Source organism: Pelecanus crispus, chromosome 1 (genome assembly GCF_030463565.1).
Source record: "Pelecanus crispus isolate bPelCri1 chromosome 1, bPelCri1.pri, whole genome shotgun sequence".
In the NCBI taxonomy this organism is placed as follows: Eukaryota; Metazoa; Chordata; class Aves; order Pelecaniformes; family Pelecanidae; genus Pelecanus; species Pelecanus crispus.
The window spans coordinates 10,394,337-10,417,491 of NC_134643.1; the positions used below are offsets into that span (position 1 = coordinate 10,394,337).

Here is a 23,155-nt window from a genome sequence, read left to right on the forward strand (position 1 = left end):
TGTCATTTGCAGGTTTGTGAATTTGGCTTTTATTCCTTTGTGCAAATGTGTTTTCATGCAGACATTGAAAAGCCATGACCCACTGTAAAAAAGATTACCTTGAAGGGAGATAGCAAGAATATGGTGTAAAGGATGGTTAATACAGAAATGCTAAATCTCTCTGTGCAAAGATTATAGCACAATAAATTTTTTCACTCAAGGTACTTTCCTGACATTATAAAAACAGTCACATATCAGAACCACAAAATAAAAGTCTTAAAGAGAGGGCTAAATGAAAATAAAAGAAAATGTCTGTTATTTTTTGTAGAAGAATGATGTAGGATCCCTTAAAAAATGTGATTTATTTTTGATGACATTGTAGCAAGTAGTTTAGATAACACTTAATGACTTAGATATTATTTTTACAGTCAGTATATTTCATGGGGTATTAAAGATAATAAATAAGGAAATACTTTAAAACAGATAATAGAAGACAGTAAGAAAAGCTGGCAGTTTCAGTTATTTACAAAAAGCTTGACATCTTACTCATATGAAGCAATGACTTACTCTCATGAGCCACATTAGCCATCTGAATAAGAGGAATAAAATCCTGGTCCAAAATGATTTCTTTGGTGAAAAAAAAAAAAAACCCAGGATTTTTTTCAGCTCTACCTACAACAGCTTTGTTAATTGTTTGTCTGGGTAGTAAGTAGCATGGTCAGAAACAAATCCAGACTTAGCCTTTCTAAAACTTCCCAAACAGATAAAAGTAATATCCTTCAGGGCTAACTGGGATTTAAATTATGAGTGAAACTGGAGCAAAAATGGATTGCATCTTTTTTCACTCGTGGCTTTCTACTTTTCACTGGTCTTCAGTCAGGAAAAATCCCACATTCACAATAGCTTTTATGGATTTAAGAATACATGATTTCATGTTGTGCCTTAACAGGGACCCTATTTAAAAACAGACTTAAGTGCTTTCCTTAGTTTTGCACTTAAGATACCAGAAAAACAATTTTAATCTATTCCTGAAATTTAGGTGCTTGAATTTGAATTTTCATATCTATGTACCTAACTAGTGGAATTAGACATCAAAGGCACCATATTCATGGTGTTTATCTGGCTTAGTAACTTCAGTCTCATTTTCAATGGGGTGCTTAAGAACCTAAATGCCATTAAAAATAATTGTCTAAGTTTCTCTGAGGAAAATAAAGATGGAAGGATGTATAAAAACAGAAAACCAAACGTTTAAAGAAAACACGTCTTCTCAATCTTTCCTGAGGTCTTGAATGAAAAAAAAATGAAAGGAAACTGAATATTGTACCTCAGAATAAACATTGAAGCTGTTCATAATAATAATAAGATGTAATAATTTCTAATGGACTTCAGTCTTTTCACGTGCTTTCTAAGAATTTCTAAGAAATGCTTATTTCAAATGAGCATACCTTATTTCAAAATTTGTAATGTTGGTGAATTCCAAATTTTATGTGCTACAGGACAAATTCATTGCTGACAAGATTGGCATCTATTAAGTACATTATAGTATAAGTGGGGTTTTATTTTCATTTTTCAGAATTATGTTCTAGGAAAATGACTTTTTTTTATTTTCTTCCTGAAAAAAGATCAGGGTATTTCTTTCAGTAGTCAAATAACTGTGATGAGTAGTTCAAGCTTCCTTACCTGCTTTTTTCTTCTTTTGGGACTACTACTTCTAAATCTCCTGGAATGCTCCAGGCTGACAAGACTGAAGTAAAATCTGAAAAAGAGGGTATGAGAAACTGCAACAAAATTCATCCAAAGACTTCCTAAAAAGCAGAAGCAATGCTGTAGTAAAAACTGGTAGATTAAGCAGGGAAATAAAGGTTGGATGTGAAGGTTAGTGCCTGCTGTAAGGAGGATTTTAAATATACTAGCTGTCCGATAACAGGTGAGATGAGGAGAGCTGTGAAAATAAGCTTGAGTAACTACCACTATCATTACATAGATGAAGGAATGAAACTTAATGTTGAATTTAGTTGCAATAGCTAAATTTTCAAATTATTTCATTAAAAAGAAATTGCAATATTTTTGCAAGAGATTTCAGTGAATGATTAGAGACAAAGGGAAAGAATATGGGAGCTGCTTATTTGTTTTTAAAGTTGTATTTAAAGCTAAATCGCTCATGCACTGTGATTGATCACTGGCTACTTTTTGAGTTCTGTAGAGCTAGGATTATGCTTTATGTGCCAAGCTGTCAAATTTGGGCATTAATTACCCACGTATTTATGTGCACACTAAGGTGCTTTTATGAAAAGCAGTCTTAGAACCCCATTCAGAAGGAACTTAAGCAAATTATTTAGTTGTTTTCGGGGAGATCACTCATATATGTAAAGTAAAGCCAAATCTAGAGTCTTTCTGCATTTAGATGCTTCAAAAGGACAAACTGTTTTTCAGTCTCAGCTCTCCATAGACAGGACATTCTGAAGGGGAAAGGGAGAGAGATTTGGGGGTCCTTATGGTGCCAAGGAACACTGGGTCATGAAATGAAGGAAAAATGACAGTGAGAAAGAATAGATGGCAACAGGAAAGTATGTTGGAGGATCTGACACTTTCAGTATTTTACTCTTTCCTGGTGTCAGATAATTTACTCCGTCTAGACTTAGATCACAACCTAATTTCAGAGGGTAGAAGTTATTTTACCTGATCTAAATCACCTGTAACGTAGTCGGCTTGTATAGTTATCCAGCCTTATCCTTTGTCAATGGGTAGAATTATGCATCTTCAGAAATAGTGCTTATCTCTCACACCTATCATCATATCTGGGATGTTCACGACAATTAAATAAAAATAATGAAATACAATGAGGCAGTCACTCAGAAGCAATGCATTTCAGAGAAGTTCCTGGGTATCAATTTACATTTCTCTGAATGAGAAAGAATAAAATTATACAAATTGGATACAAGAAGGGAACTCAGGAAGCAGTATGAAATTTCAGATACAATTTAATTGTACAAGAATTAAGGCAAATTATTATCCAGCTAAAACCAATCCACAACAGCCTTCAAAAAAACATGAACTTAAGTACTGCTGTTAAATTTAGATTTAACGTTCAGACTCTTGAAATGTAACACCGCACACGTATGTTGGTTAGAAGCATTTTATATTCTTCCTTAGACATTGTCAGCTAAGACAGTAGATAAAATCCGCATACTAAAAATCATATAAATGGTTAAAAACTAATGTGATGGCAAGGTAGAGGTAGTAGAAAGGTAGGAGTGCAGCAGAAAGAAAAAAGTATCTGGACTTTGTAAAATAGAGCAAGTCTGGTCTTTCTTACATCCTGTTATTGTCATTTCATTTTCTGTTTGCAGCTTACACTTACTAACTTTCTACCAGGAATCTTCTGCTGCCCTTTAGCTGCTCTGTGTAGGGATGTATCCCCATCAAGGTACAACTTGTAATAAGTGTGGTTTTAATTTCTTATTTTAGATAAGAATATTAACAGTGCAGAATTTAAAACCTGTGACCAAAATTTGATTAAATGACTTAAAATTAATGACATTTAAGATAGAAAGAGGCTTCTGAATACCAAAGGACAAAATCCAGAGAGCAGGAAAATAAGGTTAAACCATTCTATCTGAAGCCATTTCACAAAAAGAAGAGGAAATGTGTGACATACGGTATCAAGTGAGGCACTTGAAGTTGAGTCTAAAAATGTTTAAAAAGACAGCTGTAAGTTTGCATGATTAAAAAGGGAAAGGAAGCTTATTATGATACATCAAGAAACAAGGAAGTGCTATGAAACCAGAGGTGGACTTGTTGGCTGTTTGTTTGCTTTTCTTATCCAGTGGTTTCTAATGTTTTTATTCAATTTATCTTCAAATTCAACCTCCACCTCTATCTTCCGTTCTGTTTCTCCCAGTGACATCAGTGCTGGCTATTGACACAAAAACTGGGTGGATCTTTGAACCTTGAAACCAAATCAAAGAACAATTTAGGGAAAGAGATAATTGCATATCAGCTCTTCTTCCCTCCAGTATGTTTAAACAGATTAGATTATTTTAATAAGTGTTGGATGTGATGGCAACATTTTAGAATAATATTGTTACATGAATCTCCACTGACTATTTGAATCATAGAAGTCAGTTTTAAAAAAAAAAAGAAACAAAACTTATCTCTCTCTATGAAATTGTGTGGTATGCATTATTTGATCTTTATTCTAAGTTAAATGACCTATTTCTTTTAAATTTTTGTTTATATCATTGTTTAGCTAATTAATATAAAGTTGCTTTAAAGCTGGTAATCTGCGAGAGGGATTTTTTGCTTCCACTGCTAGTTCTTGTAAAACCCAAGTGAATAAAAAAAAAAGCAGCTATTTGCATATGGCAATTTGTCCGTGCATTAGGAACCCAACAGAGGTATTCCTTGGGAATCACATGGAGACTAAAGGGTAACTGGGCACAAAGTCTGATACCCTCGCCCCATTCCAAGTGATCCTTACCTATTTTACTTGGCAGATTGTGCACAGCTTTGCATGCGCTGAGTAAGCTAAGCTGCCTTTAGCTTTACTTGGATTTGTGGCAGGACTATATGCTTTTGTTTATGGCACTGGACAAGGCTCAGGAACTAGAACATTAGCTTTTTGCTTTGGCATCGATTTCCTGGCTAAATTACCTAATTTCTCTCTGCCTCATTTCATAAGAACAGTCAAATCTGTTCAGACCAAAGGCTCATTTAGGCCAGTATCTCGGTTCTCACAAGGGCCCATAATGGATGCCAGTGGAAGAGAATAAGGCGGCGAGCATGCAGCAGTGCTTAGTGATATAGTTAGTCTCCCAGGCTCCAGCACTCGTTGTTCAGGGATTTCCTGAACTAGGGGTGGAATCTCTCTGTTTAATGCTTTTCAGTGACTTGGTTTTGATGAATTAGTACTGGCATTTCTTGAGCTCATATATCTTTTAAGTATCCACAACATCCCATGCCATACAAATTGTAACATGTGAGTAACAGCACCTTTTTTTTTTTGTTTTAAACCTTCTACCGGCCAGTTCCTCATTTTAGAACAGTCTTCTTTTCTTCATATCTCTTCCAGTGTGCTGTATGCTTTCTAAGTTAGAGGACTGTAACTTCATGCACTACTGAAAATGCAGGAGTGCCATACATTTACAGAGGCATAAAGACGCTGTGGGTTTTGTTCTTTACTACTTTCCTTGAAACTCCTACCATTAAATTTGGGTTTTTGACTGCTACTGGGCATTGACCTCATTCATAAAAATGAAATAAAATTTTTAAAAAGTGATTGTGACTTTAAAATCTTGTTCCTGATCTATAAAATGAGGTAGTGTAATAGTGTTTGCAGAATTGCTTTCTGTGGAAATATACAGAAGGAAGCAGTGAACACAGCTTTACACAAAGTGCCAGAAAGTCCTTAAAGTAAATACACAAGTTGTTCTGGTTTATTCTAGCTGCATTCAGTCAGTAATATGAGATTTTATCTCTAACATTGACAAATAAAACATTTTTCAGGCAGAAATGTAGTTTTAAAATTCCTGTTTCTTTAATCTATACAAAAAGTGATGCTTCTTCTGGTCTTTTGAGGCCTCAATCAGAGGCCACTGAAAGATGAGTGTGCCATAAACTGAATGGGCTTTGGAGCAGATGCTTAGTCACTGATATGAGAATAAAATGCCAGTCCTGCAATTTGACTTCTCTGCTACTGCTAACACCTCCTGAAACAGGAAGACAGCTGGGTGATTATATTTCAGATTGCATTTGTACGTGTTAATTTTAATGCCTGCGTACAGAAGAAAAGGAGAAAGATGCATTTCATTCTCATAGTTTTTCTGTGCATGTATGGGACAAGTAGACGTTGCTAGCCCTTGTGAGATTTTTCTTACAGGGAAACTCCAGCATCGTTGCAGATGTTTGGTCACTTTTCCTACAAGGCCATACCTCTGAGTTCTTCCCCTTCCAAGGGACTTATGTTTCGACAGGAACCAATTATAGTTGACAAAGTTTCAAAAACTGTCTCCTATTTCTCACGGGCCTGTAATCAGTGTTCAAATCTTAGGTAAACAAAGTTTCATCTATAAAGAAAAGATAAGCTCAGCAGAGTTCAGAAGGTGCCTCAAACAGCACAAACACCTTCTCCTGTTGAAATGTTTACATCCAAGGTGATAGAAAGCTGAGGAGCATTATCTTGCAGATGGTCTGAGAAGATTTTAATAAATAAATACAAAGGCATGTGGTTTTTCCCTACCAATTAGGGTCAAATTTTCTGGATCCAGGGCTAACTTACAATAAGGAAACACTCCAGTTGTAAAACTAAGACAAGATGGTTTAGAAGAAACCCAGTGACTTAAAAATTGCATTTATACTGTGGATGTGCAAAAAACACATGGCCCCTTCTGATATTCATCCTGCTTGATAATCTCTGAAACTGACTTTTTTCTTTAGTTACACTGGCTTTCAGCGGGGTTGCACAAACATCGCTGAGGAGAGAATTCAGCTCATTGTCTAAAGGTGCTTTTGTTTATGAATAACAAATTAAAAGGGTGATTTGGCACAGCAGGTGAGACGATTAATATTTCAGGTCTTATTTTTGTTTGTGCATGTATGTGTTTGTGTGTAATTATACATTTCAAGGATCAACAGCTAAGTGTGGTTAAACATTTAACATTTATCTGCATAAATGCAAATAAAGCATGCATTTCAGTCAGATATTCTAAACCAAGAAATCAGTATGGATTAAGAACACGCATGATTTTTCTCAGTGGTTATTGCCATTACTTTAATGATGACAAAAAACAGAAGGGTGATGGTACGGATGCAAGTTTAGGAATCTTATATTCATCAGTTCAACCCTTTTAAATTGATGGTGATGGAGAGCAACTGTTTTAATTCATAGTCATTTAGAAGGATTTGCTGTGACGTTGAGTTAACATGTAAACATGGCAAGGGATATGAGAAAGATTCCCCTCATGTTCACTGAACTTGAGGGGAATCTTTCTTTGACTTCAGTGGGCTCCAGGTTGAAGCTCTGAGAGCGGGGCCTGAGAAGATATAGAATCATAGAATCATAGAATCGTTTAGGTTGGAAAAGACCTTTAAGATCATCCAGTCCAACCATTAACCTGCACTACCAAGTCTACTCTAAGCTAATCAAGGGTAGACTAGACTAAACCGTGTCCCAAAGCGCCACCTCTGCCCGTTTTTTGAACACTTCCAGGGATGGTGACTCCACCACCTCTCTGGGCAGCCTGTTCCAATGCTTGACCACTCTTTCCGTAAAGAAATTTCTCCTAATTTCCAACCTAAACCTCCCCTGGCACAGCTTAAGCCCATTTTCTCTCGTCCTATTGCTAACTGTTTGGGAGAAGAGACCAATATGCATGAAGGTCTCAGGGATCACACCACATTTGGGATGGCATCACCCTTAGTGGCAGTCTGTAGGGCTTATTGTTACAGTCCTTCACTTTATTGTTACAGTCCTTAACCCTCCCCTGAGCACAAAGACAGGCCCTGTCTAACTCATGACCATAACCACTCCACACTGTGGCGGTGATCTGGTGGTGGGTGATGAAAAGTGAAGTAATCTGAATGTCATCTTTCTTAAAAAAAGTTGAATAACTTAATCATTTGGATTCCACTAAAGTTGGCTGCAGAAAATTATCCCAGAAATCAACAGAACTTTAAGGACAATTACCAATTACCTCTTTCCTGTGAGAGGTTGGTGTGTTTGTCAGTTTGCTTTAGTCAACAAAGTTGATCTATATTATACTGTACAATACTGTACTATACTGTACTATGCTACGTTATGCTACGCTACACTACACTACAATATACTATGATCTTACTGGGTGAAACAGGATTTTGATCCAAAATTCTGTTAAATGAAAGGCAGTGTTTCTTCTTGGAAAATATGAATATCAGTAATTATCTGGTTGGATGCTGATTAGCCCCACTGACACCGTGCATTCCTATTTATGAGCATACATATATAGACATATGAGCTGAGTGTATTACGTATTTTTGCCAGTTTCACACACTCTCTCCCCTTCTGGGGACTGCTGGTTGCTAGAAGAGCAGGCAAGATAGTGAATAAAGTAGTGAATTTTAATGGGTTTTTTTCAGTCATCTGAATCAAAAACACTTAAATCCATCTGTTTCTGTGTCAGCAAAGTTTTTGTTGCACTGGGAAAAGACAATCAAACATTCTTGACTTTTTTAATAAAAAAGCCCAACCTGTATGAGAAATGCATTGCTCTTAAACACAGTGCCATGAGGAATAATTGCAACTTGTCACAAAGAGAGTTTATAATTATGTCTACTGTTAGTTATGTCTCCATGTGCACAATAGAAGTTAGCTTTTCAAATGCATTGTTCTCTAATGCAATACCAGTTATTAACATGTTGAGGATATTATTTTTTGCTAATGAAGAAAAATAAAATGAGGCTGCAGAAGGGCTGGGTGGTGTCACACTGAAAGCAAGTAGAGGGAACAAAGATGAAAGAGAAGTGCTTGTTGCAGAGATTTCAAACCTAAGCTTTGCCTCAGGAAAAGAAAAATTACCCAAAGGGTCAGAATTTCAGCTTCTGTATTCCATACCTTGTTTATATTTTTTTAAAATCTGAATACGTATCAAACACTGGGCTACACCTGACACCTCACAGGCGTCCCTGAGTGAAGTGTTGCAGATAGATTGCAGTATCTTAGAGAAAAAAGCAAAGCTTACTGGTTGTTACAGTAGTTGCTGTGGGTGTAGTTCTCTGTCCCTTCTTTGTTACTTGCACAAATTCTCTGAAAGCATGCTCAGTAGGTTTTATTTTAGGGAAAAAGAGTTCATAATATTTTTCTAGGCTTTGTCCTTATTCTGTCGCTCATTTAGAGTTAGCTTTTGGAAGACTTTAGTTAGGACATGTGCTCATATTAGAGATTTTTCCATGGTAGGAATTAAAAAGCAGATAGTCTAAAAAGCAAGGCAGACATATGCCTTAATTTTCAGAAGTGACTAACAGTTTCAAGTATCAGAATTATAAATTGTCCAAAAAGGTATTCAGTGAAAATCAGAGCCCTTGGGCAAGTCTTAAATTGGGTGCCCAACTCAGGGGCATGCAAAATCACTTGGGAAATTAGAAAATCTTGGCCATATGCTTATATGTTAACTCCACTTGACTAAGTCCTTTCTATATGTTGCTTCCCCAATTTGCAGTCGTTTTTGTGTTGTAAATAAGATACCCTTGACTCAGACATGAAAGTTCCCCAGGAAAACTGGAGAACCTTTCTCTTGTTAAACAGCACCCTAATTATAGAAGCAATTTTACAAACAATCCCCTGGGGGAAGCATTTTTGTTCTCATCAGGAAGGCTCTTGAATAAAATAACACCTTTGCTAACTTCATTTATTTACAACAGGACACAAGACTGAGACTGGGTTAGATTTATTGCCATTACATCACTGATGCTCAGTAATTCATAAAACATTGGGTCTAGGAGTTAGCACTGCTGTTATTTCCTCTGATGCCTGACCTCACCACAGTCTAATAACATACAGGAAATCCAGAAGACAAAGGGGGAAAGCAGTGGTCTTGAATGCTAAAAATAACCATAGAAAACTAGTACAATCATGTAATAGAGTATGGCCCAATAATTTATTTAACAAAATAGTAGAATCTGCTAAAGCAATTAGAATCTGTTCCAAATGTTTTTAATGGAAAATACGTTGGGGGTAAGAATAAGAACACTTAAAGAATTGAGACTTTTAGGTTATGTAGTTCAGTTATGTGTACTGGTTTTAGGTTTGTATATCTTATTGCTTACATATGCAGACCACTTAATAACTTGACTAGAACAGACAAACATTGTATGGTGGTTATATTTCCAGAGGTCATCCTATATGAGCCAGACGGTGATCTTAGGTGATGTATTACACTTGACAACTCAGAAAGTTGCAATACAAAGGCATTCTAATTCTCAGTGTCCTCTGAGAATTGTTCAATATCCTTGATGGTATCTAGTGTCTGGTATGCCATTGGGATGACATTTTTGGTGTCTTTACTAATCAGTCAAGGTTAACATGTCATTCACGTTAACTGTGTGTTTGGTTTGGGGTTTTTTTGTTTGGTTGGTTTTTTTTTTTTCCTAATCACTCTATATTTGCAAGTTTTTTCTAAAGGGATAAATAGTATAATGACACTATAATGAAATGCCTTGATATTTTTCATGTCTGCTCATTTATTTGTGTTATCCAGAATTACAACAATATCTTATCCAAAATACAAATTCAGGCAGTGCTTTAAAATTGGTGCAAATAGGTACATGACATCATTAGGGGGAAAAAACAAAAAAACAAACCAAACCCAAAAAACTGTTGCATGAAAGTCAGATATGTCTAGTGTCTTTAGCTTGTGAAATATTGCAAACCCAAGTTCACAAACATGTATTTCTTTTTTGAACATTTGCTCAGTTTGACTGTGCCTGCCCTCCTTTTATTTACATATGTGGCACAGTTATTTGAAAGAGGCTATTCTTCATATAAATACCAATATTAGTATGCAAACTAGTATGTTCAGGTGTGAACAAGTCTTCACTATTTGACATTGACACTTGGTTTGTCTTCCAATCAGAAGCAGAAACACTTAGAGATCATAAACTAGGAATAATGAATAGATTGAACCAGCTGCTCCTGAACAGTCCATTTGGCAATGCTTTCCCTTCCATTAAATTCATTGAATTATAATTATGTAGATATATAGATAGGTAGGTAGATACATATGAAACATTTCCCTTTTTCTGAAATTTTATGGTAACTTAATAAACATTAATTCATTTAATTTCAGAAGAAAGCAGAAAAATATGGGACTTTGATATTTGACTGAAAGAAAGCTATTGAGAGGGTTAAGTTGTCCAAATTCAGCTTAGTTTAGGGAGACAAGTTTTCAAAACTTGTGCTTACCAGAGTTGTCTACTGCATCTTAAGGCATCTTCTGAACATCGTAAGCCAGGAAAACTTTCCAGTAGGAGTAACATATTGGGATAAAAGGACAAACAGAAATCAAGAGCTCTGTTCTGTTTTCTTTAATCTACAGAATGAAGCATGGAGCTGGATGTCATCACAACAGCTCTTTTATCTCAACATTAAAAATAAGATTTTCAGGTACCAAAATTTCAGTGAATATCTACAAGTAGAGTGGCTCAGTGGAAAGATTATTTCCTGGGTCTGAAAAAGAGGACACAGATTAATGCAGACTGTTTGAAAGGTCTTGCAGTGATCAGGAAGCTGGGCAAGCTGCCTGGGGTGGGCAGATCTTCTTAGGAGGTCACAACCAGTTTTGCAGGGAAAGACTTTTCAATAAAGCTCCTTCTCCGTCCTCTTTAGCACAGCACAGCAGGCCAAGAGAGTTTCAGGTCCAGGTCCTACAGAAGCTGAAGGCCTTTCCTTGGGAACGGCATTTTACTAAAGATCTGTCACTTAGAGTGATTTCCCACAGGGTTTTAAGACTAGTTTCCGATAATTCAATTCTGCTAAGACTCACGTTGGAAAAACAAAACATAATAAAGGTGTCCCAGAGCCCAGTATCCCCCAGATGTGTGCAGGTAAGAACCCTATAGCATATGGAGCCTGAACACTAAAAGTCAGAAGCCCATTGTATGTATTTCTTTTCTTTTTTTCTTTTTTCTTTTTTCTCTCTCTTTTTTTTTTTTTAATAATTAATGATTTAAAACAGTTGCATTATTGCTTCAATCACTTTTCACCTATTTCCCCAATGGTTACCACTTGCCTCAACATTTACGTTTGTTTTAATATTTGTATTTTTTGCATAATTTCTCACATTATATTTATTTGCACTTGCATTTTTTTAAAAATAAAGCATTCCATGGGGATGACTTTAATAAAAGTTTCTTATTAAAAGTTCCATAACAGCATGATTCCCAAACCTGAAACCAAAGTCCTCATATTTAACAGTTTTCATGACTCAATAGATTAAGTGTGAAATAGGAAATATAATAACAATAACAACATTGCCATATCCTGCACAGTTGTTCCACTTAAAATTATTCTTGAAAAGTAACACAATTCATCAATAAATCATTTCTCATAGATTGAAATGTACTTAAAAGACTCTGTGAAATATCCTTGATATAGTCATAAAATGTGTGCACAGAAAGCTGTATTGGGCAAGAGGAAAATAAAAAATTCACTGAAATTACTATATTGGAGGGGAGGGGGAAAAAAAGGAAAAAAAGGAAAAAAGAGGAAAAAAGAAAAAAAAAAGAAACAGCAAAACCATCAGCATCTGTTTTCAAAGTCAGGCGTCTTCAATCAGCTGTCTCAGCAGTGTTCATTTCAGAAAGAGCCTTAGCTCAGACCTAAATTCATATGAAGCTTCCTCTACGGTCAATGAAGAGAGACCTTGCCCTTGGGAACTGCAGTTCTGAGCTGGTCTGACTTGTCATTCAGAGAAACCTGTTGCTTTCTGCTGTGACTAGGGCAGCAAATTTAACCATCCCAGTTAATGTCTCTGTGTAGAAGGGATAAAACCAAACCTTAACACATCTGAAAGTTTTTCTCTGAGTGGGAAGTGGGTCTTTCATTTTGTTATCGCCAACACTGAATATAAATACAGAGAACACGGTATTTCAATGCAAGCAACTTCTGACTCAGTTAAGAGACATTACCATCGGCCTTAAAAGTCCTCCAAATGGATACTCCTTCCCAGTACAATGTCTAGGCACTCCACTCTGGCTATCTTTTGGGGTTATTTTTTCAGGCATTTTGGGGTGGTTTGGGGGTCCATCCGTCCCCCTCACCCTGTAATGTATTTGTCTTATAAAATGTTTCATGGTAGCACAAGAGTTTGTGAGAACAGCAAGGGAAATATTAGCATCAATAAAGCTCACAGCTGTGGCCAGCACTACCTTTTTTTATTAAACAAAGGATGTGTTAGTTCCTAAGGTTCTTGGCATCTTGAATGTTTCTGGATCATCCCATGTTATCGTTCAGCAGCTTGTTGTGGAGATCATCTAGCCCCTGGAAGACACCCTGGAGATGTGCTCCTTTCTATTTATGGTTTGGGGGTTACAAGAGTAAGGATATGAGTTCCTTCAATTGCAGTAGAACAGCTGGAGAGCATCACTGCTGTCAAACCTCTCTATGTCTTCCATGCTTTATAATTTAAACCAGTAACACTTTCTTAGTAGCTGTACATATTGCATCAACACAGCCTCTTCAGATCAGTTGCTTGCACTGCAATGATTCATTATTGACCAGCAGCAGTTTCTCTGTGTTAGGCTCAGCAGTTCTGGGATGGTTTCTGTGTGAATTTCCAGAAACATTTCAAAAAGGTCACCTTGAAACTGAGCAGTCACTGCTGTCCATTCTAGTAAGTTAGTTCTTCCCCACTAGCCACATGTTTTCTCACATGCCAGAAACAGTACTAAACTGGGAAAGAAGATTTTTTTTAATATATATTTTTTTATCAAAAGCAACTAGTATATGCTTTTATCTTTCTTGTCCTTGTTTTGTTGAGACAGTTCTGGATGGGCTAGCTGCTGACAGAGATACCAAAACCAGTTTAAAAAGTTATCATACCAGGTATATACACATATATATATATATGTGGGTATACAGTTGGTATATATATGTTTATATGTATAAATAACATCATATCGTATTGGTACACTGGCTGACTGAAGCTATCCAATAGCAAGATATGACAAGTCTTGTCAAAGAGCAATGTCTTGTCACCACTCAGTATCATGATACGGGGCATTATTTCAACCATATTTCAGCCATTTGAAAGTGAATGTCTAGAGCCTTGAAATGGCAGATCATCAGGGTAAAGAATGGGAATCATAATAACTTTTACGTTCATTTCCATGACTGAACTGTAGTTCTTTCTGGCTGAGTTTTGCCATCTATCATGCTATGTGCTACAGGAAAACATGTGCTTTAAGGAGCCAGAAGCATAAGCTCCCACCACGCAAAGGTGAAACACTTCATGCCATACCATGAGCCAGCAGTTGTGTGACTGTAACTTCAGCTTGTAGTCAGTTGTTATGAATTTGTGGAATTTCAAGACCTAAACAGTCTCTCATTTTCCATAGTTTTATTATGGATTATAGAGAAGCATCAATGAGATATAAACCTAGAGTTTAATTAGCCAGCACCAACTAAATAAAACATGCTATAGCAAGGTTTTTAGCTATGAAGATCCTCAAAGAAGTTTGAAGTGCATTGTGATGTCCTTTTGGACTGCCAGTGCAACTAAAGTACGGTTTTGGACAATAAATTTGACTTGTTGAGTTACAAAGGCCTTTCTTTGAATATATTCTTTTTTTTCTTTTTGCATTTCTAGAGAATTTCCTCCAGCCTGGCAAGCTTGCTTTGTCATTAATTCCTGTCTTTGATGATATAATAGCCCTCACAAAACTTTAAAACAGTGAGAATTTGGGGAATACACAGTTTTTCTTGCTGTTTATGGCTAAGGTACTTGCTGACTCACTGCAGTATCATTTGCATTCAATTAACTATAAACCCCAAGAGTCAGCAAAATTATAAACTGATCAAAGTTTTTTTCTGAGAGCAAATAACATGCATTCTTTCCAGCTAAAATTCTTGGCTGTACTGTGCAAGAGAAGGCCACACTCGCACAGTCCAAAGTCCCCCTAAGCCTCCAAGCAGAGCCTTGGTCTTTGCTAGCTCCAGGCGACTGATTTTGGTCCTGAGTCATTACCCAAGAGCTGCCCTCACTCCCTCTGCTGCCTCCACACAGTTTTCAGGTGTAATTTAGGTGGACAGGATTTATAAAGCCAGGAGCATAGCCTGAGTTTCCAGTTTGACAGGGAGGTTAACTCTCTGGAAAATGATCAAGCACACCTTTTATAAAAAATGAAGAGATGAAATTTTACCCTCAAATACTGACATTGACTCCTCATCTCATCTATTGTTTTTATGACATCTCAGGGCAGAATTTAGGTGCAAATGCCACAGACCAGTGACTAGTACAATCAAGTACCCATCATTAGTCATATTCTCGGCTTTTAAAATGGGGCTGGGGAGGTACATAGAAAAGAGTTTATTCCTTTGTTGCCTGTATTTATTGTTGGTTTTTAGCTAGAGGTAGTTTGACTTCAGCACCCAGAAAGCTATTTGGGCAAGTTGCCATATTTGTGACAGGTTAGACTTCCTATGGCATGTTTATCAAAACTCCTTGGGGACTCAGACTAACCATGATACATTTATTTGGCACTTAACAGTGACGTATTTATTGTCATTATTACTTGTCCATACATTTGGAAACTTATAGTACCTGTCTCTATATTGCATTTTAACTGAAATATGAAAACACTGTGGGATTTCCCTGTCATGTCTCTTATTTCAAAGGTTTTATTCCACAAGCACAAAGAGAAGGGTCGATCATCTCTGACTTATGCTGACCCAGTTCTCCACTCTTTCTTGCCTGCTACACACCAATATCAGTAGAGTTACAGTGACATAAACCAGAAGAATACAGTAAAAAAATCAGATCCTTCCAACACCAAATCACTTTCCACATCTGTTTCCTATTTGTCTTATAATGACACATGGGATTATCTTGGGAATATATTCTTCTTTAACTGTCATGCCACTGACTTTATAGCCTTATCAAATATCCATTGGTGTGCAGGTTGAGCAATTATCATCTCCTAAGAAGAAATCCCAAGAAAACGTAGATTGATAATAACATTTTTCAATAATGGCTTGTAGCATTAGTGCCATTTTCTATTATTGTAGTTGAGGTCTAGCACTCTCCTCAATTTACTGCTTTTATTTATTGTGCAACATCTAGATATGGACCCTACAGCAGAATTTCAAAAACAGTTTTCTTTCTCATTATTTATTCATTTCTGGTTAGAAGGAGAAAAGTAAGAAAATTGGATTGAAACAAGGAATGTGTCTGGACTATTGAGAAATGGAAAGAAAGACAAAGGGAAAGAAAGAAATTTAATACTGTGCAAGATATTGCAGGTACAGGATGACTGTATAAACATAATCAGGCAGGCTATATCTACGAGAACATGCCTTAGGAGATTGAGCTTGAATTCTGTGATCAAACTTCACAAACTTGTGTCCAAACTTTTTATCTTACAGTGCTGTAAGCCCCTCCAGATAGACTATTCTGCTAACAGTCTATTTTCCCTTCACCTTTTTCTCCAGTAAATGGAGTGAAATGTGAAGTCCTTCTGATGTTCCTTTGAAAATATGTAATACACACACAGAGACATATGCTTGCATGATGTAATTAAACAAGCCTGTAATAAAAAGCTATAGCCTGTGACCCACTTACAGAAACACGGACTCAATAGGTTTAAAATAATACCATTTGGATGTATGTTTGGTCACTGGCCTGGCCCATGCCTAGATTCAGTATGGATGAGCAAGATGGGGAAGGCAGGATGCCAGGGAGAGCACTGCTTCCAAATACTTGAATTCACTGCTCATGAGAAAGACATCAGCTATTTGCCTGAATGATCTTCACATTAAAAAAACATTACCAAAGCAATTGATGAATAAAATTTGAGTTGTTGATTTTTTTTTTTTTTTTTTTTTTTTGCATCCTCCACAGCATTGTGGAGTGCCAAGTCTCCAGCACTGAACACTGGAGCGTTGCCCTTGAGGGTGAAAGTATTGTGCACAATTTTGAGACTTTTACTTGCGAGCACAGGACAATGTAAGACTCTGGAGTTTACATGCTAGTTAAGCTTTCATGAAGTTCTAGACTCAGACTTAGTCTGGAGAAGTGAAGCTGAACGGGCAGCTTAGGAACAGCCTATAATTGCTTGAAGAGTAGTTACAATGGATGCTTTTGCCATCTAATTGCATCTTTGCCATCGTTGCAGATGATATAATAAGGACAAAAAGTCACAAGTTGTTCCTTGGAAGGTTCATTTTAGAAAAAAAATTCTTCACTAAGAGGGCAATAGATGTTGCCCAGAAAGGTTATAAAATTTCCATTCTTGAAGGTTTTCATGACTTGTCAAGGCAAAACCAAAACTGACCATACCCTGTGTTCACAATAGTCTTCTTTCAAGTCCTCCTGGACTTAATGATATCTAGAGAGCCCTTCCAGCCAGCAGCTCTGTGATTCTGTGTTTGGAAAGGGATGATGAGAATAAGAAAGGGGGGGCTAGGACAGTCTCTGGAAGCAGTAAGTGCTTGAGAATCAAGGTAAAGAGCCGATCAGTTATGAGATAAATAGGGGAAAATATTGTAACATCTTCTTAGTTGCTTTCTACTATCAGCACAGGTATTTTAGACATATATTCTGATATTTATCGTTTGTTTACTTTCTTAAAACAGATGACTGATCTCTGATTAGTGAGTAACAAAAAAAGAGGCTGTATCAAGCTGTAGTTCCTATTATATCCTAAGCTACTCGGTCCTGCAAATATTGGTTAAAGGAACTCCTTCAGCGTCTACTTCCTAGAGAATTTTTAGGTATAAGCAACTGAGAACTGGGTGCAAAGGCCCAAGTAACCAGAGAAACTGTTGGGTGTAGGGGTTGTCCCAGTTTTGGGGCTCCTTGATGTAGTTAATTATCAATGCATATTAACCACAGTGTAGGTGGGAAATGGAAATTTCAGGTTTTGGTGTGGCCTCCACCAGTCTTCTGTCAATGTAGAAGTCTACTGTGCAGAAAGCATCTGTTCTTCTAGTTTTACCCTCAGTGCAAAATGTAAGATAAACACACTGTTCAAACTGATTGGCAGATTTGGTCCCCCAGTTAAAATTAAAGTAATTAAATGTACTGAAAAGCCCATTGCTTGGGATTTACTGACCTTGATTTGAGTTAGTGTTGACTGAGGGCCTTTTTAATCTTGGTTTATATCCCCATATACTTTGCCTTCAGCCTGTATGTTTTAAAAGTTTTGTTGCATAGTACTGAAAAATAAAAAAAAAAGCTCTTGAGGCAGTTAAAATTGAATTTGAGGATGCATGAACCAGTAAGTCACTAAATGCTCAAGTTAGGAACAGCAGAATGTAGCATTGTATTATGCACTAATCTAAACTTGCAAGATATTTCAGAAAAGTGTAGTTAGTGAAAAATAGGTTTTATCTTTTTTCAGACAAAAGTTTCAAATTCCAGCTTCTTCAGTTTCTATTGCACATATTTTCAGTGAAAGCAGAAACAATTCAATGAAGCAATGTAAATTATATCTGAAGTAGAATAGATGAGACACAAGCTGTGCATGTGTATTTGTGTTTTTGAATAGCCTTCAGCACAATACTGATTAGAAGATGGGCACTTTTGCCAGATCCTCACCTAGTGTAATTTGACTTCCCTGAAACCAAAAAACCCAGTATGAATCATATATATTGCACTCTGTTTAGTTCAACTTATTTTTAATGTTCTTTCATCAAATAATATTGCTTTTTCTTTCTTTTTTTCCACGCCACAGGACAACATTTTTAGAATAGAAGATTCACATTTTGAAAATGGCCGAGGGAAAAGCCCTTATGATCCTAAACTGCTGACAGCTTCTCTTTTAGTAGGTAGGTACCACAAGTTCAATGAGATGTGCATTCATTGTAAATAATTGCCAGTTTTCTGCTTTTTTTTCTCCTTGCAGCACCTATGATAGGGCTTTGTTTTATGAATTTTATTTCTAGGCTAAAGTCGTTCTGGTTTCATTTTTAATACAGTTTGAATTTGAATATACATTAAATAAGGAGCATAGGTCATAGAATGATTTGGGTTGGAAGGGACCTTAAATATCATCTAGTCCAACCCCCCTGCCATGGGAAGGGACACCTTACACTAGACCAAAGCCCCATCCAACCTGGCCTTGAACACTTCCAGGGATGGGGCATCCACAACTTCTCTGGGCAACCTGTTCCAGTGTCTCACCACACTCATAGTGAAAAATGTCTCCCTTATATCTAGTCTAAATCTACACTCTCTCAGTTTAAAGCCATTACTCTTTGTCCTATCACTACATTGTCATGTAAAAAGTCCCTCTCCAGCTTTCTTGTCAGCCCCCTTCAGGTACTGGAAAGCTGCTATAAGGTGTCCCCGCAGCCTTCTCTTCTCCAGGCTGAACAACCCCAACTCTCTCAGCCTTTCTTCACAGGAGAGGTGCTCCAAACTTCTCATCATCTTCGTGGCCCTCCTCTGGACTTGCTCCAACAGGTCCATGTCCTTCTTATGTTGGGGGCCCTGACCTGAACACAGTACTCCAGGTGAGGTCTCATGAGAGTGGAGTAGAATGGAAGAAACACCTCCCTTGACCTGCTAGCCACACTTCTTATGATGCAGCCCAGCATACGGTTGGCTTTCTGTGCTGCAAGTGCACGTTGCTGGGTCATGTTGAGCTTCTCATCAACCAACACCTCCAAGTCCTTCTCCTCAGGGCTGTTCTCAATCTATTCTCCATCCAGCCTGTATTTGTGCTTGGGATTGCCCTGATCCATGTGCAGGACCTTGCACTTGGCCTTGTTGAACTTCACGAGGTTCACACAGACCCACCTCTCAAGCCTATCCAGGTCCCTCTGGATGGCATCCCTTCCCTCCAGCATGTTGACAACACCACACAGCTCCGTGTCATTGGCAAACTTCCTGAAGGTGCACTCAATCCCACTGTCCATGTCACCAACAAAGATGTTAAACAGTGCCGGTCCCAATACCAACCCCTAAGGAACACCACTTGTCACTGGTCTCCACTCGGACATCGAGCCGTTGACCATAACTCTTTGAATGCAACTATCCAGCCAATGCTTTATCCACTGAGCAGTCCATCCATCAAATCCATGTCTCTCCAATTTAGAGACAAGAATGTTGTGCAGGACAGTGTCAAATGCCTTGCACAAGTCCAGGTCGATGACGTCAGTTGCTCCTCCCTTATTGACCAAAAGATATTAGGGTGTTTGAAGTCCCCCATGAGGACCAGGGTTTGTGAACTTGAGGCTGCTCCTATCTGCCTATAGAGGGCCTCATGCACTCGGTCTTCCTGGTTGGGTGGCCTGTAGCAGAACCTTGCTATAATGCCTGTCCCTGCCCTCCCTTTAATCCTGACCCATAAGCTCTTGGTTGGCTCCTTATCCATCCCCAGGTGGAGCTCCATGCGCTCCAGCTGGTCATTGACATAGAGGGTGACACCCCATCCTCATCTCTCCTGCCTGTCCTTCCTAAAGAGCCTTCCTAAAGGGCCTGTATCCTTCTATTCCAACACTCCAGTTATAGGAGCCATCCCATCACGTCTCTGTGATGACAATAAGATCATAATCCTGCAGGCATGCGCACGTCTCTAAATCCTCTTATTTATTCCCCATGCTATGCGCGTTTGCATAAAGGCATTTAAGTTGGGCGCCAATTAAGATGACTTACTTGGAGTGGCTGGAATTCCTTTGTGCTGCTGTTTAGGTGCTCTCCTGCTGACCTGTGATCCTTCTCGAGGGTCTGGGCATCTATTGCTGGCACTGGCATCAAACTGGTAGGAGTGGGATGGATTGGGATTCACCTCTGCCAGCAACTTTAAAGCCCTCTTCACCAGCTTGGCAAGCCTATGACTGAAGATGCTCCTCCCTTTCTCTGACAGACGGACCCCATCAGCCCCCAGTAGACCAGGTTTCTTAAAGCAAGTACCATGGTCTAAGTAGCTAAACCCTTAGCTGTGGCACCAGTCCTGTAAGCATTTGCTGATTTGACAGATTTGACTGGCCGTTTCCAGCCCCTTCTATTTGACTGGGAGGATTGATGAAAAAACTACCTGCGCTCCAGAGTCCCTTGCCATCTCTCCCAGGGCTCTGTACTCCCTCTTGATACTCCTGAGACTGCTCCTGGCTGCGTCACTGGTGCCCATGTGATACAATAGCAGCGGATAGTAGTCAGTGGACTGTACGAGGCTTGGTAGTCTCTTGGTGACATCCCTGATACAAGCCCCCAGTAAGCAGCACACCTCTCTAGAGTGTGTGTCAGGTTGGCAAATGGGTGCCACTGTACCTCTCAGAAGAGAGTCACCTACTACTATCACCCATTGCCTTTTCTTAGTTGCGCTGGTTATTATACGGGGAGCAGATCGGGCTGCCTCACTCAGCTCCAGCATCTCTCCTGTGTGACGGTTCTTTCCTCTTCAGTCTGCAGAGCAGTGAAGCAGTTCTGCAAGGGCTTTGGGGGAAGTCACTTCCTCCTGATGGTCTTTGCCATTGCAACCATCCATTCTTCTCCATTATCGGCCTCCCTGCCTTCTGTGTGTGCCAGTGAGGGAGTTTTTGGCTGTTGACCCAGGTGTCTTCATAAACAAGGTGTATGTAAACCAAGAATCAAGCATCACAAGAGACGCTTTATACCTCTGTAAGACCTTGATTCTGTAAAACGTTTCTCCTTCCCAGAGCTAGTGACTCTGGAGGTATTTTAATTGCCCAGTTTACAGGCTGGCCTCACTGACGTTTGCACCAGCACAGCTGAGAGCAAAGTAAGGCAGGAATAAATAATTTCTTACATCAGTTTTGCTGCCAAGGAAGACTTGTCACCCAATTGTACCTGCATGTGAGCTGGAAATACACAAGTATTCACAGGTCTGGGCCTTAAGACGACGTTTCAGCTGGAGATCTATCCAACAGTGAATATAATTAAACTCCTGGCCAGAACAGAGAGATTTCAATGAATTAAGTATTTCCAAATTAGTAATACTTAATTACATGGAATGTGTAAGTACAGAGCACCTGGACTGTGTTAATCTAATTGAACTAATCCGATTGATTCAATTTATCTAATTGATTTAACTTATCTAATTGAATTAATTGTGTTCATTGTTATTCCTGCTCCTTTATGAAAAAGGCAAAAAGATGTTTTGTAGGAGGAAATTAAGAGCAAAACAAATTAGATCCTTCTTTCAGTAACAACTCTGCCTAGGTGTAGCCACTTTATCCTTAACATGTAACTTTCTGGCAATTTATTACAACTTGAAATCCAAGGGACAACAATAGTTTCAGAAGACTGCAGATTCTCTAATCTCAGAAGTCTTTGGGAAATGACACATAACCAGATACACTGTCTTCTCCAGGACTTTGTCAATATTGCTAGGGTCTTGCCTACCAGCTACCCTTATTATATTTACATTACATTTAAAAATGAAGCTATTCAAAATTTAGTCTTGAGTGTGCCTCATTTCCTGATCTTCAAACCCCCTAATTATCACAGGTGATGAGCTACCCTGGGGACACGCACTTTTTAACAGGAAAAACAAGAAAGACATCCACATCTTGTTCCAACTTGTACCCTGTACAAACAGAAAGGAAAAAAATGTCTGTGTAAAAGGCCACTGTATAAATTAGTGCCTGGAGCGACTTGAATTTGTGGCAGAGCTACTCTCAAGGGAATGGCTTTGCTATTTACTTTAATATACAATAAAGAAAGAGAATGATGACAAGCCAGTATTACATGGTATACCCGGTATGCAACTGCACAAAGTCAACAGCGTCTAGCTTTTCACATTCCTGGGTTTTTTCACTCAGTCCGGCACAAATATGATTATCTTATTTCCCTTGGCTTAGATTTCACATCATCTTTGTTTTCTTGAGCCCACTTCCTATCACTAAAATTTTCACTTCATGTATTTTTCCTCCTAATAAACAGTAGACTGAGCATCATATTTTGTTTTGAATCAGGCTTCAAATAGAGCCATGGGTGTATTAGCACTATAGAAAATGGTACCAATTCAACATTCAAAGCCAGTGACTAATTTCTACTTCAGTCACACAAAACTCCAAGTGAAACTAAAATTAATATTCCTGCATCCTGAACATGAACACCCTTTCTTCTCTGCCTCCTCATAGCTACCTCACAGTCATATTTTGTTACTGATTATAATGTTGCATTTACTTCAATCCTTTACTGCAGAGGTTCCGCTGATATTTTAGAAAGTGTACACTAGATTGACCACTGGTTTGCAATGACTTACTGTTATCTTTGCCAAAAAAGCATACATTTTAAGGTAAAGTGATGAGCCAAGGCAAAATAATTTCCTCCCTCCAAATAGGTGAGGAGCAGGGAATGAACTGACCAAGCAATGACTGCATGGAGGTTTGTTCCAACTGCTCTCTGAAGTAGGTACCACTGGAATGAAGCAGTGAATAGGTCTGTGAAGGCCAGAAGAGGAGTCTTTTCACCACAAATGTGTCATGACGAGAAGAACATGTATGGACTCCTTCTTCCCT

At 38.2% G+C, this 23,155-nt stretch overlaps 1 protein-coding gene across 1 annotated transcript in view; it reads left to right on the forward strand.

The window, feature by feature from the left end:
• Positions 1-23,155, forward strand: part of SEMA3A (semaphorin 3A) — a 170,717-nt gene that overhangs the window by 86,377 nt on the left and 61,185 nt on the right. The window contains exon 6 of the mRNA XM_075727722.1: positions 18,400-18,493. Coding sequence (XP_075583837.1) covers positions 18,400-18,493 — 94 coding nt within the window. The remainder of the gene's footprint in view (positions 1-18,399; positions 18,494-23,155) is intronic.